The following is a 23,214-nucleotide window of genomic DNA, read 5'->3' on the forward strand; positions in this document are numbered from 1 at the left end:
CTAGCTCATAAAGGGTTTGATTGTCCTCAGCTGACGGATCATGAAAAGCTTCCCTTACATGAAAAGCTTCCTTTACATAGTAAAAATACATTTTGGCAAAATGCATTAAAGCCTCGCAGCATCTAGTTTTATCAGAGTTTAGGAGCTGAAGATACACAAGTTTCTATTATTAGGAGCATAGGCCTTCCAGTGATTATTTCATAAAGGGTCAACTTCTGTTTTCCACTGGAAATGGATCTGACTGTAATCAATCTGCAATATCTTTGACCAGTTGATTCAATCAGCTTTGTATACTGCTTTTATTTTATTCATTTATTTTTTGGAGATAGAATCTCTCTGTCACCCAGGTTGGAGTGTGGTGGTACAATCTTGGCTCACTGCAACCGCCACCTCCTGGGCTCAAGCAATTCTCCTGCCTCAGCTTCCTGAGGAGCTGGGATTACAGGTGCCCACTACTGTGCCTGACTAGTTTATGTATTTTTAGTAGAGACCAGGTTTTGCCATGTAGGCCAGGCTGGTCTGGAACTCCTGACCTCAGGTGATCCGCCTGCCTTGGCCTCCCAAAGTGCTGGGATTACAGGCATAAATTACAGTGCCTGGCCTGTTTCCTTTTTTTTGGAGATGGAGTCTTGCTCTGTTGCCCAGGCTGGAGTGCAGTGGTGCAATCTCAGCTCACTACAACCTCCACCTCTCAGGTTCAAGCAATTCTCCTGCCTCGGCCTTCCAAGTAGCTGGGATTACAGGTGCACACCATCATGCCCAGCTAATTTTTGTATTTTAGTAGAGAGGGAGTTTCCCCATGTTGGCCAGGCTGGTCTCGAACACCTGACCTCAAGTGATCCGCCCGCCTCGGCCTCCCAAAGTGCTGGGATTTACAGGTGTGAGCCACCATGCCTGGCCTGTATAGTGCTTTTATATCTGTAATACTTCATCTAGCTGTTTTGCAGCTTGTCCAGTGAAACAAGTACCTTTGTCACTGGTGATTTCTCTGGACATGCCCCATGAGGGAGAGATATTTCCTAATAACCCTTTAGCTACTCTTATAGCATCAGCCTTCTTGCATGGGAAAGCAGAAAAGAACCAGAAAACGTGCTCTGAAAATGGCAATTCAATGAAATCCCTCTGTAAATGTTTAGCCTCTCAGGTAGCAGAAATATACCTGAAGTTTTGATTGTCTTCCCAGGATTATGGGATGGATGTAACAAACCAAATATTGGTTATAAACCATTTTAGTGATTTAGGACAGTCACCACACACACACACACACACACACACACGCATACTCGTTATTTGGATTATTTTAGCCCTTCCATAATGATCCGTAGATCGCAGAGCTTTTAATAATGGAAGCTTTAAGGACTCAGGGAAGACCAGGTGGCCATCTAGGCTCTCCATGAGTCCATGCTTAACACTGAATTTATATCCTCTTTTTAAAAATTTAAAAATATTTTGTATAGCTGAGGTCTCACTATGTTACTCTGCCTGGCCTTCAGTGATCTTCCCACCTTGACCTCCCAAAGCAGTAGGATTACAGGCATGAGCCATCACACCTGGCCTGTATCCTCCTAAATACCAATTTTGTTTCTCTAATTCAGGTGCATAGCACTATTTATTAAATGGGCTATCATAGGTAATATGATTTGGACCATAAGTATTCATTCAAATTGCATATATAAACAATTTCAGTTCTGGCTAATTTGGCATGAAAATATGGCAAATTATTTTCTTGATATTCAATTAGTTTTTATCCTGCTTGTATTACCAGTTTCATAAACCAGGCAGTCTCTTCATTAGAGTTCTGAGACTTCTTATCCAGTCCAAATAATATGATCCTAAGTTACCAGAAACCTGTATTCAAGAGTGCTTGTCAAGGTCAATTCCATCCTTTCCATGAATCTCTTTGAAGACACACTTTAGGATTTTACTTGCTTGCAAAGAGCTTTTAGAAAATGCATTGGATCTAAGCACTTAATGGTGGAAATGACTTGAAATGGTCACAGTTAAACACACAGTTGACAAATTTGGTTATTTCTGTGCCTATAATGATTTAAAACAATTACCATAATTACATACCAAGGCATATGAGAATTTTAGGGATCTAAAATAATTTTGGAATATGTATAACAACATATCCATAAAAGCGTAACTGAAGGAGACCAGCCTGACCAACATGGTGAAACCCTGTCTCTACTAAAAATACAAAAATTAGCTGGGCGTAGTGGCATTCACCTGTAGTCCCAGGCTGAGGCAGGAGAATTGCTTGAACCCGGGAGGTGGAGATTACAGTGAGCCGAGATCATTGCCACTGCACTCCATGGCACTCCACTGCATTCCTGCCATGGAATTTCTAAGTGGCATGGCTAGTTCACTGTACCAGGGCATTCTGACAAGAGTATGGGTTCCTCCCCAAAGCAAAACCTGGACTTCAGCTAGCAGTGTTAATGCTGTGCGTGGGTGACCACTAATGGGCAGAGAGGAGACACAGCAGTGCCTCACAGATCTGAGTTGCATGGGAATCTCCATTCAGACCCAGGGTTGGGGTCTGGGTTAGGTAGGAACTCCTGCCACTTGTTGGTGACATGGCCTGAAATAGGGCTCCGAGATTAGGTTATAAAAATAACATGGCCTCTGCCTGAGTTTCTTTCTCTCAGATCCCTTGCTCTGGGGAAGGCAGGTTGCCATGTTGTGAGCAGCTTTATGACAAAGCCCATGCCACTATGACGTTTACCTCAGGCAAACAGCCAGCAAGCAGCTGCAGACAACCACAGGAATTAGCTCGAAGCGGATTCTCCAGTTCCTGGTGGGGTTCAGGCCTACTGCAGCGCCACTGACAGCCTGCCTACCACTTCATGAGTTACCCTGAGCCAGACTCACACAGTTCTAAAATCCCTAGCCCTGAGAAACTGTGGGCGATAATAAATGTTTCTTGTTTTAAGCTGCAATTTTTGAAGTAATGTGTTTTGCAGCGGTAGGTAATGAGTACAGGTTGGGTGGGATGATTTCTTACTTTTTGAAGTCAGCAAGTCCTTGTAACTACGAGATAGGTTGGACTGCTCTGAGGTTCTTCCAAGTCACATCTGTGTTGCACTGATCCTGGATGGGGAAGGGATTTTAAGCAAAAGAAGCAATGGAAAAAATGACAGAGGACGTCAATACATAGGGTTGTATAAACATGAAAACTGGGCCCCGCAAAATCTAATTAAATACAAATTAATTTAATTCAGTTAAATCAATGTTTATTGAGCACCTATGATATGCTAGATAGTGTGCTAGGCCGTGAAATACAGAGCAAGACATGTTTGCAACAAAAATGGCAAATTGTTTAAAAAAAAAAAAGCAACAAGACTTTTGACTGGTCCGATGGTAGGATGGTAGTGGATTATCAGAACTTATTAACATTAGTGTCACTAAAATTGATGTACAGTCCCCCACTACTAAATGTGATTGGCTTTAAAAAGGAAGGAAAAAAAGAAAACTAACAAAACTTCTAGAGATAAATGGACAAAGGACAAGGACAATTCCCAAAAGATAGCATAGCCTGAAAAAACATGCGTATGAAAAACCTGATCAAGTAGTGATAAAAACCATGCAAATTTAAAGCACTAGAACATTTCCATGATCATATAACAAGGATTATGAATGATGTTATCCAATGTTTCTGAAAAGGCAGGGACACCATTGTACGCTACTGAGAAAATAGACTGAAACAACTTTTGTGGAAAACTATTTGGTAATATATTCCAAGAACCTTAAAAATATTTATATTCTTTAACCTGTAATTCCACTATGAGTAAATTTTTTTTTTTGTTTTTGAGATGTAGTCTCACTCTGTCACCCAAGCTGCAGTGCAGTGGTGTGATCTCAGCTCGCTGCAACCTCCGCCTCCCAGGTTCAAGCGATTCTCCTGCCTCAGACTCCCAAGTAGCTGGGATTACAGGCGCCCACCACCACACCTAGCTAATTTTTGTATTTTTAGGAGAGGCAGGGTTTCACCATGTTGGCCAGGCTGGTCTTGAACTCCTGATCTCAAGTGATCTGCCCGCCTCGGCCTCCCAAAGTGCTGGGATTACAGGTGTGAGCCACCCCACCCAGCCCTTCACAGAGATTTTCAATTTTTACATGCAAGATTGTCTGCTTATAAAGTGGCCAGCCCTATGTTCTATCAAACTTTTTGTTAGAAAAAATATATTTAGTGATTTTAGAAAATACTTATGAAATATTAAGTTAAAAAAGCTAGACTCAACATTTTATATACAATAAGAACTTACTCATGCAAATATATATTGTTGAAAGAGATTATGCCAAAATACTCACAGTGATTATCTTAAATGTATGATTTGTCTTAAATGTATTAAATAATTTCATAATTGCTATAATAATATTGTTTAACTTTGTTAATGTCTTAATATGTTTTCTGTTGCTTATAACAGAGTATCTGACATTGGGTAGTTTATAAAGGAAAAGAATTTGTTTCTTACAGTTATGAAGGCTGAAAAGTCCAAGGTTGAGGAACTGCATTTGTGCGGGCCTTCTTGCTGGTGGGGACTCTGTGGCACAGGGCATACCATGGCAAGGGGGTTGATCATGCTAGCTCAGGCCTCTCTTCCTCTTCTGTTTCTTTTTCTTCTTCTTTTTTTTTTTTTAGATGATGTCTCACTCTGTCTCGCCCAGGCTGGAGTGCAGTAGCGTGGTCTTGGCTCACTGTAGCCTACACCTCCTGGGTTCAAGTGATTCTCCTGTCTCAGCCTCCCAAGTAGCTGGGACTACAGGCGTGTGCCACCACACCCAGCTAATTTTGTATTTTTAATAGAGATGGGGTTACATCATGTTGGCCTGCCTGGTCTTGAACTCCTGACCTCAGGTGATCCACCTGCCTCAGCCTCCCAAAGTGCGGGGATTACAGGCATGAGCCACTGCACCCAACCATCTATTCCTCTTCTTGTAAAGTATAAAGCCACTGGTTTCATCCCCTGATAATCCATTAATCTACTAACCCATTGATCCATGAATGGGACTAGTGGCCCTCGTGACCCAATCGCCTCTTAAAGACCCTACCTCTCTCAAAACTGTCTCATTTCAGATTAAGTTTCAACAAGAATTCTTGGAGGGGGCAACATTCAAACCATAGAAGTTAGTAAAATATCCTAAATATACCCCTTGGATATAGCACACACTTTGTCTTTTTACTCACAATACCTGCCCCAGAGATGAACTTAAATGTTTGAGGAATGAAGAGTATTTTCCAGCAGCGAGGATGACCATTTACAATTACAAACTTTGTCAACAGATGGCGGAAGCGAGTTAAAATTCAGGGAGCTTAGGGTCTGAGTCGCGAAAATCAAGCACAATGTACTGTGAGAGCTTGTGAAACGTTCTAATAACTTAATTATACATGTATTAAACATGAAAATGTGACAATTAGAATTGCATCTAAACTATTTTCCAGAATATTTAAAACTTCTAGGAAAAACCTTAGTGGTGTCTCCAACTGTCCCGCTTCTGTGTCCCCAGTTAGTGCCATTTCTTACCTCTGCAGTTAAGCCAAGATTCCTACTGCCTACCATGTCCTCTGCTGCCCCTTGATGGTTCTGTCAGGCTTCTCTGCCTTCCTTCTAACCTCACTGCTTTCAAAGGATATGAGCAAGTAGGTAAATGAATGCATCCCTTGGAGATGCTTGGTGGCTGGAAGCCACCTCTTCGTCTTTGCAGTTGTGGATGACTTTATTGGGAGTTCATCTGAGTGGCGCTGGCGGCAGTATTATGGAGCAGAACTTGTTGGAGGTGCTTCACATCACTCTAGCAATTGTCATTTCACTGTGTCTGGGCGTAACTAGAACCTGCTCCAGGGGTGAACGCTTGCTTCTCCAGGCTGGGCTGGTGCCAGTCTTGGCAACCTTGACCTTTATCCTCCCCTCCTTGAGCACCTATTCCTCTGTCCAGGATGGATCTGCCCCAGGAAGGATGTCTGTCTTTGCCTCTGTTTAGAAGGGCAGAGCTCTAACCTTGAGCTCTTCATCCCTTAAATAAACTGTGATCTTGGGCAAGTCATTCAACCCCTCTGGGCCTCAGGTTGGGCTTGGGGCCTGTCATACCAGGGAGTACTTTGTCATAAGCCCTGCATTACTATTAAAAGTAATGGCAAAAACCGCAATTACTTTTGTACCAATCTAATACAATGTAGAGAGGGGTTTTATTTGTGAGGGTGGAAGAGTGGAGGGAGAAGAAGGAATCTTGGGCCCCTCTTGCTGGGGTGGAATGGGCAGGGAAGGGTCTTGCCTCCTGAGAATGGAAAGGGAGTCAGAGAGCAGCTAAGCTCCTGGAGGTCCTGTTAGGACACCACAAAGTAACTAGAGTCAAGGGGAAACAGCAGCGATGACCTCTCCATGACATTTTAGACTAAAACGTGACCCCATTCATTAAAAACACCTGCAACATCAAAAAGTAAAATAAAAAATGAAACGTGCCCCAGGGCAAGATCTGCAGCAGGTGCTGGTGGGGCCCGCCGTGACCCGCCGTGACGCCAAGGCGTCTACACCTTTAGCAACTGCGGGCGTTGTGGGCTCCCAGGCCTTCTGGAGCTTACACTGGGTCCTCGCGACCACCATCTGATCAGATCCCTTCTATCACCCCGCAGAGCCTGGGTTTCATTCGGTCCAGGGGGTCTTGTGGGCAGGAGCCCAAGCCAGGACCAGTTATTTCCAATCCTCAAAGGCTTCCAGGAGGAGGCAGCTAGCTTCGGGCTGATATATTGATCGTCGCCTGACGCTGTGGGGCTTTAAATGGGCCTGGGTCCGGGCGCTGGCTGCAGCGCCTGGCCGGGTGAGCGCCCCGGGTCCCGCCCAGGTCCTGCGCGGGGAGCGCAGAGCGCAGAGCGCAGACGGCGGCTATCGCAATCGGGAGTGGTTTAGGACCCGGGGGCGGCTTCCCTGCGCGAGTGTGGAACGCCGAAGTTAAGCCTGCGGGGCAGCGGGCAGTGGCAGTCAGGCCTCCCCACGCGGTGCCACCTGCGGCCCGTCTCTCCTCTGCGCCCCCACTCTCGCCGCGATGACGCGCTCGCTGTTCAAGGGAAACTTTTGGGTAAGTTGCGGGGCCGACAGCGGATCGCGGGGCTCGGGGCCGGCCCGGGTGGGAGGCCAGCGCGCGTGCCCGCGAGTCCAGGGGGCTCGGACTCCAGGGCCCACCCTCCGCCGCCCGCGTCCCCAGCAGCACGTGCTCCTGAGGACGCAGAGAGCCAAGACACCTTAGAGTCAGGATATCAACCCCTCCTCTCACAAGCGAAGCAGAGACCCTTAGGGAGGCGAGACCCGTCCAGGGACAGTCTCTGCCGGCCCCTGGAGCTGAGCCATGAGAGGATTTGGGGATCTGGTGTGGGGGCTGTGAGCTTTGCCGGGTTGACAGCAGCAGCTGCCCCCCAGGATCTTCTTTTTCAGGAAACGTACAGCGTAGAGGGCTTCCCTTTGCTGGAGCTTGCCCTGTCCGACAGCCCTGTTTCCTGAGTCCCCTCCCCAAGCCATTGCCCCAGCCCATCCGTTCCAGGTCCCACAGTGGGCTGATGGTGTGGGAGACCCTATGAGCTGGAGGGGGTACGCCAGCCCAGCCTGGAGGAAGCAGGTCTGCCTGTCCCCCTCCTCTGTCCAGTCCTCTTCCCTCTGTCCTCTCACTCCCCAGGTGCCCCTCAAGGTCCATGCCCCCTCATTCAGAGGAGCTGTCCTCATCCCTTTAAGACAAGAGCAGGAGGCCGCACACCTCAAAATTGCCCGCAGCTGCCAAGGGGCCCTGACTCCTTACCTAGGCTCCTGCTTGCCTCCCACCCAGGTAGCTTCACAGCTGCCTAGATGGTCCCTTTACCCTACGTGGGCTGCAGGGTAGAGAAACCTGCCTGGGGACCTCAGGGACACAGTTTAGACTCTGCCTGTGAGTCCGTTCACTGGAGTTTGTGAGGTCCTCCTGGGGCACTGCTCAGCCTAGGGTGCAGGGTGGTGGCAGCCTCACAGAGGAACCAAGGGCACCACAGCTGGCTCTCACAAGAGGCCTGCGAGTTTTTCAGGTAGAATGGAGGACGGTGGAGTCCCATGGCAGGCACTGTGGGAAAAAGGCTCTGTATAATGCAATCTGGGGAATGAGATGTGGGCCCCAGAAATAAGGAAGTCAGCAGAGGAACTGGTTTGTGCAGACAGAAGGAGAAGGAGGCAGACGTGATACTAATAGTATGTAGTTCAGGCACAGTGGCTCATGCCTATAATCCCAGCACTTTGGGAGGCTGAGGTAGGAGGATTTGCTTGAGGCCAGGAGTTTGAGACCACCCTGGACAATATAACCAGACTCCATCTCTACAAAAAAATCTTAAAAATTAGCTGTGCATGGTGGTGCGTGCCTGTAGATACAGCTACTTGGGAGGCTGAGGCAAGAGGATTGCTTGAGGCCAGGAGTTTGAGGTTCCAGTGAGCTATGATCACATCACTGCACCCCAGCCTGGATGACAGAGTGAAACCTTGTCTCAAAAACAAACAAACAAACCAACCCAACCAAACAACACAATCCTCAGTGTTTAGCCATAGTTGTAGCACTGGCAAGACCAAGGCCAGGAGGGTGCTAAGCCCCTTCCCACCAGCCTCCACCTCTCAGCCCCATGCCAGGGATGCTAGATATGGGGAGGTCTTAGTGGAGAGGGTGACAGGGTGAAGACAGGGCTCCAGGCTGCAGAGTTTGTAGTATTTTAATATCTTCACAGCCAGTACAAACATGTCAGTAAGGACTCTCTGATGTCTGTGGGTGACATGCCGGGTTTGAGGGCCTGGTGGAGATGGCCCTGCACCTTGGGAAGGATGTCCAGTTTTGAGAGCTCACCTAACAGCATGAAGCCTCTGAGGTGGGCTGCCCGGGTTTGAATCCAGTTCGGCCCCTTACTAGCTAGGTGACCCTGGGCAGCCTGCTTCCACCCCCAAGCCTCAGTTTTTCCATACACAAAAATGGGGATAATAACAGTGTCTACTCCATAGGACTGTTGGGAGGATTAAACTTGAGAGTTTAGTACCGTACTTTGCACACAGAGAGCACCTATAGTTGCCAGCTATTATTATCAGCAGCAGAGGTGATAAGTGAAAGAAGTGAGTGATGGTTATTCAAGGAGAAAGAATGAAGAGATCGGAAGTCCACAAAGGAGCTCTCTTAGTGAATGCCTCTATTGATGAAGGAGGAGAAAGGGGACAGAGAAATAGAAAAAGGGATGAAGGGATACAACCAGGAAAGAGCTATCACAGGCCCAAGAGAGGGACATTCCAAGGAAGGTGAGAGGACCGTGGTCAAACATGTTTGTACATGTTCCTGAAAAGGTATGAGTCAACACACACTTCATAAATGAATGTATTTAAATGCTTCATGAAAATGTTTATTTAAGGAAACCTTCGATGAATCTGCTTCGAAAGAGAATAATCAGTGTTTAAAACTGGGATTGGAGCTGGCATGCACCTGTAGTCCCAGCTACTAAGGAGACAGGGTCTCTAAAAATCATTTTAAAATAAATGAATAAAACTAGGATTGGCCCCAGGTGAATTTGCCTGCTATTGGGGCACACCTGTGTGTTGTTTCTCTCCCACCCTTCCCTGTGTATACCTTCTTTGTGGCACTTTGGTTAAGTAGTGCTGTATAATTTCTCTTGGTTAACTTTGATTGTACCTTGTCAGAATAAGACAGTGACCATGATTTCCAAAGATCCAGGGAAACAGCTAGGCCACAATGAGAGAAATTCCAGTTTTGGGATGATCAGACACCAGTGTCCTTCAGATATGGGTGTGCACGGGTGACAGTAGGACCTGTTCCGGAAGGGGTAGATTAAAGCAGTGTTCTTTCACCCCTGGGGATTTCCAGCCTCCTCACTTGGGTGTGAGGTCCAAATCGTCCCTGAACCTCCTGTAGATACTTATTTTTCCTGGACCTTCCTGATTCCCAAGGTTCTTGGTGTAGACCTGCTTCCTAGTTGCTGTTTCAGCAACCCTGTTCCTGTAGTGGGCAGGGCTTCTCTCTGCCTGAGACTGACTAGGGCGAGTCTTGGGGCTGTCTGAACTGGCTCATTGCCCTGCTGTCAACACAGGGCTGTCTCTCTCATCCAAACCTTTGACCAGATTGGAATCTTGTCATTCTGGAGTCTTAGCAGAGTTTGAACTGATGTTGCATCCGGCTTTGCTCAATGGCTTTTCTCTATACAGTCATCTCTTGGTATCTGCAGGGGATTGGTTCTAGGACTCCCTTGCAGGTACCAAAATTCATGGACATTCAAGTCCTTTCTTTTCTTTTTTCTTTTTCAAAACAGAGATTGGGTCTTGCTACATTGGCCAGGCTGGTTTCAAACTCCTGGCCTCAAGCTGTCCTCTCGCCTTCGCCTCCCAAAGTGATGGGATAAGAGGTGTAAGCTGGCTGGGCACGGTGGCTCACGCCTGTAATCCCAACACTTTGGGAGGCTGAGGCAGGCAGATCACGAGGTCAGGAGATCGATACCATCCTGGCTAACACGGTGAAACCCTGTCTCTACTAAAAATACAAAAAAATTAGCCCGGCATGGCCCAGCTACTCAGGAGGCTGAGGCAGGAGAATGGTATGAACTTGGGAGGCAGAGCTTGCAGTGAGCCAAGGTCATGCCACTGCACTCCAGCCTGGGTGACACAGCAAGACTCTATCTCAAAAAAAAAGAGGTGTAAGCCACTATGCCTGGCCTACACACATATAACCTACACACATCTTCCTGTATACTTTAAATATTCTCCAAATTGCTTATAATACCTAATACAATGTTAATGATATGTAAATAGTTGTTTACACTGTATTTTTTTATTCATATTTTTTAATTGTTATATTTTTATTTGTTAATTTTTGGATTATTTTTCATCTGTGGTTGATTGAATCCATGGATGCAGATATGGAGAGCTGACTGTACAGTGCTCTAGATAAATATAGGAGGCTGCTTTAAAAAATAAATAAAGAATACAGGTTAACACCACAGGCTCTCCATGCTGACCCCATAGTGTATTTTGTACAATGTTTAGGTTGTTGCTGTTATTTTTAAATACTCTCTTGGATTTTATGAAAAGAAAAACTTCACGCTAGTGAAATTTAGCAGAGTTTATCTGAGCAAAGAAAGTATTCATGAGTCAGGCAGCACCCTGAACCAGTAAAGGTTCAGAGACCTCCACAAGGCAAAAGTGGGCAGGCAATACTTACAGACAGAAAAAGGAAGTGATACAGAAATAGCCTGACTGGTTACAGCTGGGTGGTTGCCTTATTTGGACTTGACTGGGCAGTCTGCAGCCTGGGATTGGCTGAAATCTCCCCTGTTATGATTGGCAGAGACCCAGCTACTTGTTACAAGAATATACTCTTAGTTAGGTTACGGGTTGTTTACACACTAAGTTAGGTTGTGGCTTGCTATTTATGGAGGCAGCTTTAGGCCAAATTTAATTTGACAATCTGGTCCCTAGAAACATACCAGGAGGGCTATTTCCTATTGTCTTGCCTAGTGGCAAAAGGCAAGATAGAAAGATAGAGTCATGAACAATTACCCACTCTCCCATACATTCTTCGTAGAGCAGCAGGAGGGAGCTAGCTTTAAAATAATTGTCAAAAATCCTTTTTTTTTTTTGAGATGGAGTCTCACTCTGTCGCCCAGGCTGGAGTGCAATGGCACAATCTCGGCTCACTGCAACCTCCGCCTCCCCGGTTCAAGCAACTCTCCTGCCTCAGCCTCCCAAGTAGCTGGGATTACAGGCATGTGCCACCATACCCAGCTAGTTTTTGTATTTTTAGTAGAGATGGGGTTTCACTATGTTGGCTAAGCTGGTCTCAAACTCCTGACCTCAAGTGATCCACCCACCTCAGCCTCCTAAAGTGCTGGAATTACAGGCGTGAGCCACTGTGCCCAGCTGTCAAAACCCTTTTCTCTTGTTTATCTTAAACATTTAATAAGAGAGGCATAGGACCTATTTTTTAAAGAAAATAAAAAAATTATTATTGTAATACATTAACATGTGACATGAATCCATTGGTCAGATTTTAAAAAAGAAATATATACAAGATGCATGAAATGGCCTGGCGTGGTGGCTCACACCTGTAATCCCAGCACTTTGGGAAGCCGAGGTGAGCAGATCACCTGAGCTCAGGACTTTGAGACCAGCCTGGCCAACATAGTGAAACCCTGTCTCTACTAAAAATACAAAATTAGCTGGGCATGGTGGTGGGTACCTGTAATCCCAGCTGCTCTGGAGGCTGAGGCAGGAGAATCACTTGAACCTGGGAGGCAGAGGTTGCAGTGAGCTGAGATGGTGCCACTGCACCCCAACCTGGGGGACAAAGTGAGACTTCATTTCAAAAAAAAAAAAAAAGCATGAAAAAATACTTAAAACAAAATCTGGACATAGAGCCTTTTTGGATGAGAAAAGTTAACATAAAAGTTTGTTTTTGTTTTGGTTTTAAAATCAAAGTAACTGAAGCACATACTTTAAAAATCCAAATATTGGCTGGGCATGGTGATACCTGTAATCCCAGAACTTTGGGAGGCTGAGGTGGGCAGATTGCTTGAGCCCAGGAGTTCGAGACCAGCCTGGGTAACATGGCGAAACCCTGTCTCTACCAAAAATACAAAAATTAGCCAGGCATGGGTGGGACGCACCTGTAGTCCCAGCTACTCGGGAGCTGAGATGGGAGAGGATGGTTTGAGCCCAGGTGGTGGATGTTGCAGTGAGCTGAGATTGTGCCATTGCATTTCAGCCTGGGCGATGGAGTGAGACTGTCTCAAAAAAAAAAAAAAAAAAAAAAGAAAAAAAAAGAAAAGAAAAAAATCCCAGTATTTCTAAAAGCCTTGTGGTAAAAAACAGTATTTTTTCTTCACCTACCCCATTTGCCTCCAGCTTTTCTCAACATCTTTATGTAGAAACTCTTAGCTCTTTCTTCTAGTGGTTACCATCACTTCATAAAATGATATAAAATAATGTGATTATACTTCTCTTTCTTGATAGAGCAATTTTGAACATTATGCACTGATTTACCACTACAATGGAGGATTTAGCTCTTTTATATCACCACTTCCGCTTCCCTATATAATTATATTACTAGTTTTAGTTTTTTATTTAGAATTTAAAAGTTACAGAAATCTCAAGGGTATAAAGAATTCACATACAACCTTCACTTGGATTCCCCAGTGTTAAACCCCATTTGTTGTAAGTCTCTCAATAGATAAGTGGATGTGTGTATTTTCCCTGAATAGTTAAAAATAAATAGCACTGTTTTGAACCAAATAATCACTGTTTACATTGTCACAGCATATAGATTGTTTTATTCAAAGCTAAATACACCATAATCACATCTCTATTCTTGCTTTTCCTGAACTTTCTATCTGCCGTTTTTTTTTCTTGGTGGCATTTACTACCTTTATTGTAGGCTATCTTGATTGTAGCCCTCTTCTTTATCTCTCTCATTTTTTTCATGCACCAGCATATCAAGTATTTATCAAAATCATTTCCACCTGCATCCTCCTATGGCGATCCCCTTCCTGGAGCCCTCCATCCCCTGTTCCAATCTGGACTGGTTATTTTCTGGGTCTGCTGCACAGCTGTCATCCTGAGCTTCCCTTTAGTGCTCTCAAGTTGGAGCCACTGTTTTCCAGATCTCATGTCCCCTAAAGCCTGCCTTCCTTCCCTTCCTTCCTTCTGTCTCCTTTCCTTCCTTCCTTTTTTTTTTTTTTTTTTTTTTTTTTTAGATAGAATCTTGCTCTGTTGCCCAGGCTGGAGTGCAATGGCACGATCTTGGCTCACTGCAACATCTGCCTTCTGGGTTCAAGTGATTTTCCTGCCTCAGTCTCCCGAACAGCTGGGGTTATAGGCGGCCACCACCACGCCCAGCTAAATTTTGTATTTTTAGTAGAGACGAGGTTTCACCATGTTGGCCAGGCTGGTCTTGGACTCCTGACCTCAAGTGATCTATCTGCCTCAGCCTCCCAAAGTGGTGCTAGTATTCTAGGCGTGAGCCACCATGTCCGGCCCTTAAAGTGATCTTAAAAACAAATCAGGCCATGTCATTCCTCTGCTTAAATTCCTCCAGTGACTTCCCATTGCATTCAGAGTCCAAAAGTCTGACCATGGCCTACAACCTGCCTGATGCAATCTCACCTGCTATCTCCCCATCACTTACTCTACCACAGCAGCTATAGGTCAATTACCAAATAATGAACTCTCATTCCAACTAACCAATTAACTTGTTGCTGCTGCCTGTTCTCGAGGCATCCTGTGCCCTCAGCATAAGGCACATTCATGATATTATCATTACCTCTCTCATCTGCTTCCCATCAGACTGTAAGCTCCACGAGGTGTGCTTGACTTGTTCAGCACTGTAACCCCGGCACCCAGCCAGGTATCTGGGCAAAGTCATAGACTCTACAGGTATCAGAAGGAATGAGTGAATAAATGAAGCAACAGTGACAAAGACATGTGGCAGCAAATGGGGTAAAATCTCTGTCTTTACACTCCCATTTGTGGGAAGTGTCATTCCACCACCCCCTCCTTATTTTTGAGATGGAGTTTCACTGTTGTTGCCCATGCTGGAGTGCAGTTGCGAGATCTTGGCTCACTGCAACCTCCACCTCCCAGGTTCAAGCGATTCTCCTGCCTCAGCATCCCGAGTAGCTGGGATTACAGGCATGCGCCACCACGCCCGGCTAATTTTTTAGTAGAGACGGGGGTTTTGCCATGTTGGGCAGGCTGGTCTGGAACTCCTGACCTCAGGTGATCCGCCCGTCTCGGCCTCCCAAAGTGCTGGGATTACAGGTGTGAGCCACCGCGCCTGGCCTGTTCCACCCTTTCAGAGAACCTGTTCTGCTATAAGTGGCTGGTGGTCTTGCATGAGGAGAATAATATCATCAAGGATGGGCTCTGGCTTCTTTAGAAGCCTTATACTCAAGAAGGGGTGCAGCACAAAGCCCACACACGTGGGGCTCACCTTCTGGTGAGAGACTTTGTGACCAACAGAGAAAACACAGCAACTTGTTGAAGACAGGAACTTCTCCATTCCCCATGTAATCTCAGGCAGTTCAACTCAGCAAATGTCTATGTGAAGTCTGAGTGCCAGCTTTGTGGTCACTGCTGTGGGCTCACAGAGAGACAGACACACATCATCTCACCTCTAAGAGATTATTAGCTACTCAAGAAGATGAGTCTCAACATGAAATTTTAAAACAATAGTGTTTATTTAATTTAAATATTTATTTTTGAGAGAGTCTTGCTCTATCACTTAGGCTAGAGTGCAGTGGTGTGATCACAGCTTATTGCAGCCTTAAATTCCTGGGCTCAAGCAATCCTCCCAAGTAGCTGGGACCGCAGGCACATGCCACCATGCTTGGTTACTTTTTGTATTTTTTGTAGAAACGCTGTTTCACCATGTTGCCCAGGCTGGTCTCAAACTCCTGAGCTCAAGCAATCTGCCTGCCTTGGCCTCCCAAAGTGCTGGGATTATAGGCATGAGCTACTGTGCTTGGCCAATAGTTTTAAATATTAACATAAAATTAAGGTTATTAAAATATATATTATTAGTGATTTGGTACTTTCCCAACTTTTTTCCTCCATGCATAATTATAATCCTATAGTATCTGTACTATCTTGTATTCTACTGCTTTAATTAAAATATCGTAACTTTGGCTGGGCACGGTGGCTCATGCCTGTAATCCCAGCACTTTGGGAGGCCGAGTCGGGTGGGTCACTTGAGGTCAGGAGTTCGAGACCAGCCTGGCCAACATGGTGAAATCTCGTCTCTACTAAAAAAATACAAAAATTGGCGAAGTGCAGTGGCTCACGCCTGTAATCCCAGCATTTTGGGAGGCTGAGGCAGGCGGATCACAAGGTCTGGAGTGCAAGACCAGCCTGGCCAATATGGTGAAACCCTGTCTGTACTAAAAATACAAAAATTAGCTGGGCATGGTGGCGGGTGCCTGCAGTCCCAGCTACTCGGGAGGCTGAGGCAGGAGAATCACTTGAACCTGGGAGGCGGAGGTTGCAGTGAGCCGAGATCCCACCACTGTACTCTAGCCTGGGCGACAGAGTGAGACGCTGTCTCAAAACAAACAAACAAACAAACAAACACAAAAATTAGCCGGGCATGGTGGTAGGCACCTGTACCCAGCTACTTGGGAGGCTGAGACTGGAGAATCGTTTGAACCAAGGAGGCGAAGGTTGCAGTGAGCCAAGATCGCATCATTGCACTCCAGCCTGAGCAACAGAACCAGACTATATCTCCAAAAAAAAAAAAAAATTGTAACTTTATTTTATATATTGCTATCTACTTTTCCTAACAATTATTTAGTAAAGTTTTGTAAGTGATACAACTATTCTGTCACTGTTTGGCATTTATGTAATTTCCAGAGGTTTCTTTTCTTTTTTTTTTTTTGAGACAGAGTTTTGCTCTTGTTTCCCAGGCTGAAGTGCAATAGCATGATCTTGGCTCACTGCAACCTCCACCTCCTGGGTTCAAGCGATTCTCCTGCCTCAGCTTCGCAAGTACCTGGGATTACAGGCATGTGCCACCATGCCTGGCTAATTTTTGATTTTTAGTAGAGATGGGGTTTCTCCATGTTGGTTAGGCTGGTCTCAACTCCCAACCTCAGGTGATCTGCCTGCCTCAGCCTCCCAAAGTGCTGGGATTACGGGCGTGAGCCATCGCACCTGGCCCAGTGTTTTCTATAATGAAGAATGTGGTGCATGTCATTCATGTAAGGTATTTAAAATTTGGATTCTTTAAGTATTTATTTCTGGAAACTCAAGACAGAACTCATAATTGCCCAGCCATTTTACCACGTTTCTCTAATAAGATCACTCCTTCCCTGTCTGTAGTGATAATTTCATGCCTTTTCCACTCAAACCTCCACATCCCTCCCACATTCTCACTGTGTTTTGGTAATCTTGCCTCTACTCCATTAAGAAACCAGACAGTAGGGCTGGGTGGGGTGGCTCACACCTGTAATCCCAGCACTTTGGGAGGCCAAGGCGGGCGAATCGCCTGAGGTCGGGAGTTGGAGACCAGCCTGGCCAACATGGTGAAACCCTGTCTTTACTAAAAAAAAAAAAAAAAAAATACAAAAATTAGCCGAGTGTTGTGGTGGGTGCCTGTAGTCCCAGCTACTCAGGAGGCTGAGGCAGGAGAATCGCTTGAACTTGGGAGGGGGTGGTTGCAGTGAGCCGAGGTCGCTCCACTGCACTCTAGCTTGGTCAACAGCGTGAGACTCTGTCTCAAAAAAGAAAAAAAAAAAAAAGAAAAAAGAAACCAGAGCAGCCGGTGAAAGCTCACTTGCCTTCTGTGTAAATAGGATTCAGTTTGGCTGCAAGTAATAGAAAACCCCAAAACAACAGTGGCCTAGACAAGGAAGAGGTTTATTACTCTCTCGTCTACAAGCCCCTAATTGGTCATTCCAGGGCTGGCATGGCTGCGCTTGGAGTGAGGACCCGCATTCCTGTCTGCTTACTCCAGTGGTACCTGGTTCAATGCCTGGCACATGACAGATTCTCAGTAATACCTGCTGAATGAGTGAAAAAACCATTAACTAACAGGAGGACATTGAAAAACTTTTGATGTGTAGAACCAGGATGATTTCCTAAAGAGGGGGCATATTCTCAGTGTTCCCAATAATATCTGAGGATTCTAGTTTCACTCTGTCAATCGTAGCTGTTGTCTTTTTTTTTTTTTTTTTTTTTTTTTGAGACGGAGTCTTGCTCTGTCGCCCAGGCTGGAGTGCAGTGGCCGGATCTCAGCTCACTGCAAGCTCCGCCTCCCGGGTTCACGCCACTCTCCTGCCTCAGCCTCCCGAGTAGCTAGGACTACAGGCGCCCGCCACATCGCCCGGCTAGTTTTTTGTATTTTTTAGTAGAGACGGGGTTTCACCGTGTTAGCCAGGATGGTCTCGATCTCCTGACCTCGTGATCTGCCCGTCTCGGCCTCCCAAAGTGCTGGGATTACAGGCTTGAGCCACCGCGCCCGGCCGCTGTTGTCTTTTTTTCTGCTCATTTAATAAGCAAAACTTGGTGCCTTACTCAACTTTCATTTGCGTTTTTATCACCAGGGAGAGCGCACGTTTGGTTATTATCTTGTAATTCCTCTTTTACAGATAGTTTTGTTTTCGTCCTCATGCTTTGCTTGCAAATTTATATGCATACTTTAAAATATATATTCTTGTATATATATGCGTGCCTGTGTGTGTGTATGTGTAATTCACATGTTCTAACATTCAGTATAGGCATGACACAGTGAGAGGCAGTCCTCAACCCTCAAGCTTTTGCACTGGACATTCCTGGGTTTGATTCCCAGTTTGGCTCCTTTCAAGCAGAAACATGTGTGTGCCCCTGTTCAAATCATTCAGCTTTCCTCAGTTTTGCATCCTCATCTATAAAATGATATATGTATATGGATTTTGAAAACACTTTATACAGTCAAGTTGATTGATCTAATGTTTTGTGATGTCTTCTATTACACATCAAGGTTTTCTATGGTCCAAGTTTTACTCAATATGTGTCTTTTGATTGGGTGCCGTGACTCATGCCTGTAATCCCAGAACTTTGGGAGGCCGAGGTGGGAGAATTGCTTGAGTCCAGGAGTTCAAGACCAGCCTGGGCGACATAGTGAGACCTGTCCCTACAAAACACTTTTTAAAATTAGCCAGGCATGGTGGCCAGTACTTGCAGTCCCAGATACTCAGGAGGCTGAGGCAGAAGGATCACTTGAGTCCGTCCATGCGGTTGAAGCTGCAGTGAGCCGTTATTGCACCACTGCACTGCAACCTCGATGACAGAGCACGACTCTGTCTCACTAAAAATATTGTCTTTTGAGTATGAGGGCTTATGTATTCTGACATTTGCATAAGTCAGAAACGTGTGTGGACCTGCAAAATGAGGAGAAGTTGGATTCCTGCCCTCAGGGTCCTATATTCTTCTTAAGGAAGCAAACAAAGATGTAGGATACTAATGGGAAACAGACTGACCTACTCTCTTTCAAGCTAAAAAGAGTGGTTTACCCGCCTGGCACAGTGGCTCCTGCCTATAATCCCAGCACTTTGGGAGTCTGAGGCGGGTGGATCACAAGGTCAGGAAATTGAGACCATCCTGGCTAACACGGTGAAACCCCATCTCTATTAAAAGTACAAAAAAATAGCCGGGGGTTTTTTTTTTTTTTTTTTTTTTTTTTGGCATGTGCCTGTAGTCCCAGCTACTCGGGAGGAGAATTGCTTGAACCTGGGAGGCAGAGGTTGTAGTAAGCCAAGACTGCGCCACTGCACTCCAGCCTGGGTGACAGAGCGAGAATCTGTCAAAAAATAAAAAAAAGAGTGGTTTACCAGGGCAAGATTATTTTTATTTTTTCCTTCTTATTATTTTTTTTTTATTTTTAGTAGAGATGGGGTTTCACCATGTTGGCCAGGCTGGTCTTGAACTCCTGACCTCACATGATTGGCCCACCTCAGCCTTCCAAAGTGCTGGGATTATAGGCGTGAGCCACCGTGCCTGGCATACCATGGCAAGATTCTGGGACAAGTCTGGCTGGATGGGTGTGATAGGGTACCAGTCATTGAAGAGTACTAAAGTGGCACCAGGCATGCAACAAGATGGAGAAATCTTGGTTTTCAGAATACCTCTCAGGGAGGAGATGGTGTGGCACAGGGCTGGAAGGCTGGAAGGAAGACTTGAATAAGCTGCTCAGGGTAGGGAGACTGAGACCCCATCCCTACCTGAAGTGCATGCCCTCTAAGGGGCGGGAGCCTAACTAACTTCTGAGCTTAGTTTTGCTGAGTGAGGCATGCAAGCTGAACTGCCAGAGAAAGCAGTCCCCATGGTGTGTCCTCTTTACACTTGCCCTGTAGTGCTTGGTCTCTGCTTCTATTGGAACATTGCTATTGAAAGAATAGCTGTTGGAAGTGATAATTTCATACGTGGCCACAAATATTTGAAAACCCTAGAAATATGGGCATCTAAGTCCCTTTAGTGCTCCAAACTTTGGTGGCCCCACCTCTTGGAATCTGCTCTGAGCCCTTATTATCAAATACAGAGATTGTTTTCTCTGTCCCAGGAGATCCAGATCCTGCCCTACAAGGCCTGAACTAGGGGTTCAAAAAGACCTAAGCTCTCAGGAATAAAAAGTATTGACTCAGGCCTTTTGTCAGTGCTTCCGCAGATGGCCAGGTCTGGGCACTGTTGATTTGTCCTGTGGACTGTCTGTCCCAAGCTCAGGTTTCCTCATCTACCTGTCCTGTGTTAGGGCCTAACTATTTAATCAGTGTTCTTGTCTAATTCCTGCCCATAAGAGTGGTTGATCTTGATTGTGACCAGCCACAGCCCAGGGCCACTGTCTTGGCTGGCAGGCCTCTCCCTGGCTGACGCAGACTGGTGTTGCCTTTTCCTGGGCAGCAAGGGCAGGAAGTTTGTGGATAAGGGACCTTGATGCTCCTGCCAGGGCCTCTGAATCTCCATCTCATCTGCTTCCTTTGTCTTAGAGCTATTGTTTCTCGGTGCAAAGCAGCCTAATTTTGCTCATGAACTTCATATATTTTTGTTGTTGTTGTTGTTGTTTTGTGAAATGAGTCTCGCTCCATTGACCAGGCTGGAGTGCAGTGGTATGATCTTGGCTCAGTGTAACTTCCACCTCCCAGGTTCAAACGATTCTCCTGCCTCAGCCTCCCGAGTAGCTGGGATTACAGGTACACACCATCATGCCTGTCTAATTTTTTTTTTTTTTTTTTTTTTTTTGAGACGGAGTCTCACTCTGTCACCCAGGCTGGAGTACAGTGGTGCGATCTCAGCTCACTGCAAGCTTCGCCTCCCAGGTTCATGCCATTCTCCTGCCTCAGCCTCCTGAGTAAACTGGGACTACAGGCACCCACCACCACACCCGGCTGATCTTTTGTATTTTTAGTAGAGACAGGGTTTCACCGTGTTAGCCAGGATGGTCTCAATCTCCTGACCTCGTGATCCACCTGCCTCGGCCTCCCAAAGTGCTGGGATTACAGGCGTGAGCCACCGCGCCCGGCCATTTTTGTATTTTTAGTAGAGATGGGATTTCACCATGTTGACCAGTTTGGTCTTGAACTCCTGACCTCAAGCGATCTGCCCACCTCGGCCTCCCAAAGTGCCAGGATTTTAGGTGTGAGCTACCGTGCCCAGCCTCATGTGTGATTTTATTAATGTGCATCTATTGGTGCATTCCCTCTTATCTGCCATCCACTGACCATTTCATCTCTGCTGTTTTATACATGTCATTGTCAATTAGTAACGTAATATTGATATCAAGGATAGAGTACTATAGACTACAAGGCACCTGCCTGTGAGCACATGGCCCTTCCCTGCAGAAACTAAGCAGAAAGGCCCAAGGTCAAAGGGCTCAGCAAGTTATTATAGAAGCCTATCTGCCCTCAGAGGGCAAAGAAACTAGTCCTCTGGGCGGAGCCTCGCATGGGGAAGCTGGACGCCTGGAAAGACCAGCACCCCTCCCCCCCGCCACGTAAAGTCTGAGTGTACAAGACTGCAGCCATTTAGAGGGAATTGTGATCGATTCTGAGAGAACAGTCACCACATCCAGCTAATTTTTGTATTTTTAGTAGAGACGGGGTTTCACCATGTTGGTCAGGCTGGTCTCAAACTCCTGACCTCAGGTGATCCACCCGCCTTGGCCTCCCAAAGTGCTGGTATTGCAGGTGTGAGCCACCATGCCCAGCCTAGACCTCATTTTTATTAAAAAAAATATGAAGACAGTCATATGTCACTAGGAAAATATATGAGGATTACATAGCAAATATTAACTATTGTTTTCTGTGGAATTTTAGGCAATTTGAAAATTATTTTCTTTTTGCTTATCTATACTTAAATTTTTTCAATAACAAAATAAGCATAACTTTTAAAATAAAGAAGCAGTGGTTCATGCCCGTAATCCCAGCACTTTGGGAAGCTGAGGCAGGCGGCTCACTTGAGGTCAGGAGTTCCAGACCAGCCTACCCAACAAGGCGAAACCATGTGTTTACTAAAAATACAAAAATTAGTTGGGCATGGTGGTGGGCACCTGTAATCCCAGCTACTTGGTAGGCTGAGGCAGGAGAATTGCTTGACCCTGGAAGGCAGAGGTTGCAGTGAGCCGAGATTGTGCCACTCCATCCAGCCTGGGTGACAAAGTGAGGCTCTGTCTTAAATTTTAAAAAAAGACCAGCCTGGCCATCATGTTGAAACCCTGTTTCCATTAAAAATACAAAAATTAGCTGGGCATGGTGGTGTGTGTGCCTGTAATCCCAGCTACTCAGGAGGCTGAGGCAGGAGAATCACTTGAACCCGGGAGGTGGAGGTTGCAGTGGGCTGAGATTGCCCGACTGCACTCCAGCCTGGGTGACAGAGGAAGACCCTATCTCAAAAAAAAAAAAAAAAAAAAAATTAAGAGGATTTCCCCCTAATGTATTAAAAGAAGAGCAAGTATGCTTGTTCAGACCATAGAATAGAATAAAATTACCAAACCTGCAACTTGTACCCAAACCCAGATGGAAGTGGACCAACCTCCTAGGCAGTGTCCAGGGTCCTGGGTCCTGGGTCCTGGCCACCTGCCTGTGGCAAGGCCACAACCATTCCCTTGAGGACACAGAGGGTCCCACCCCGCTGGTGACAGGACCTGCCTAATGACAATTATCTTGCAGCAAGACCTCTCCTCAGCACCCCTGCCTTTAAGCAGAGAGAACCGCCTATGGATTCCATGAGCCATTTATTTTTCATTTTTATTGGTACCTTAAAAAACTAGGAATGTAGGACCAGGGCGCAGTGGCTCATGCATGTGATCCCAGTATTTTGGGAGGCCAAGGCGGGTGGATCACGACGTCAGGAGTTCGAGACCAGCCTGGCCAACATGGTGAAACCCCGTCTCTACTACAAATACAAAAAAAATTAGCTGAATGTGGTGGAGCACACCTGTAGTCTCAGCTACTTGGGAGGCTGAGGCAGGAGAGTTGCTTGAACCCGGGAGGTGGAGGTTGCACTGAGCCGAGATCGTGCCACTATACTCCAGCCTGGGCGACAGAGTAATACTCCATCTCAAAAAAACAAAAAACAAAACAAAACAAAAGCTAGGAATGTAACATGCTTATTGTAAAATATCAAAACAATACAGATGTATATAGAGTAAAAAAACATAAAACTCCCTCCCTTAGCCTTCAAATCCCAACCTCCAGGGGTA

The 23,214-nt window shown here is 45.9% G+C and overlaps 1 protein-coding gene across 1 annotated transcript in view; it reads left to right on the forward strand.

Moving 5' to 3' along the window:
• Positions 1–6,927: 6,927 nt before the first annotated feature.
• PSTPIP2 (proline-serine-threonine phosphatase interacting protein 2) overlaps positions 6,928–23,214 on the forward strand; it is a 94,565-nt gene continuing 78,278 nt past the window's right edge. The window contains exon 1 of the mRNA XM_007974151.3: positions 6,928–7,077. Coding sequence (XP_007972342.3) covers positions 7,045–7,077 — 33 coding nt within the window. The 5' untranslated portion in view covers positions 6,928–7,044. The remainder of the gene's footprint in view (positions 7,078–23,214) is intronic.

This window comes from Chlorocebus sabaeus, chromosome 18 (genome assembly GCF_047675955.1).
Source record: "Chlorocebus sabaeus isolate Y175 chromosome 18, mChlSab1.0.hap1, whole genome shotgun sequence".
Lineage (NCBI taxonomy): Eukaryota > Metazoa > Chordata > Mammalia > Primates > Cercopithecidae > Chlorocebus > Chlorocebus sabaeus.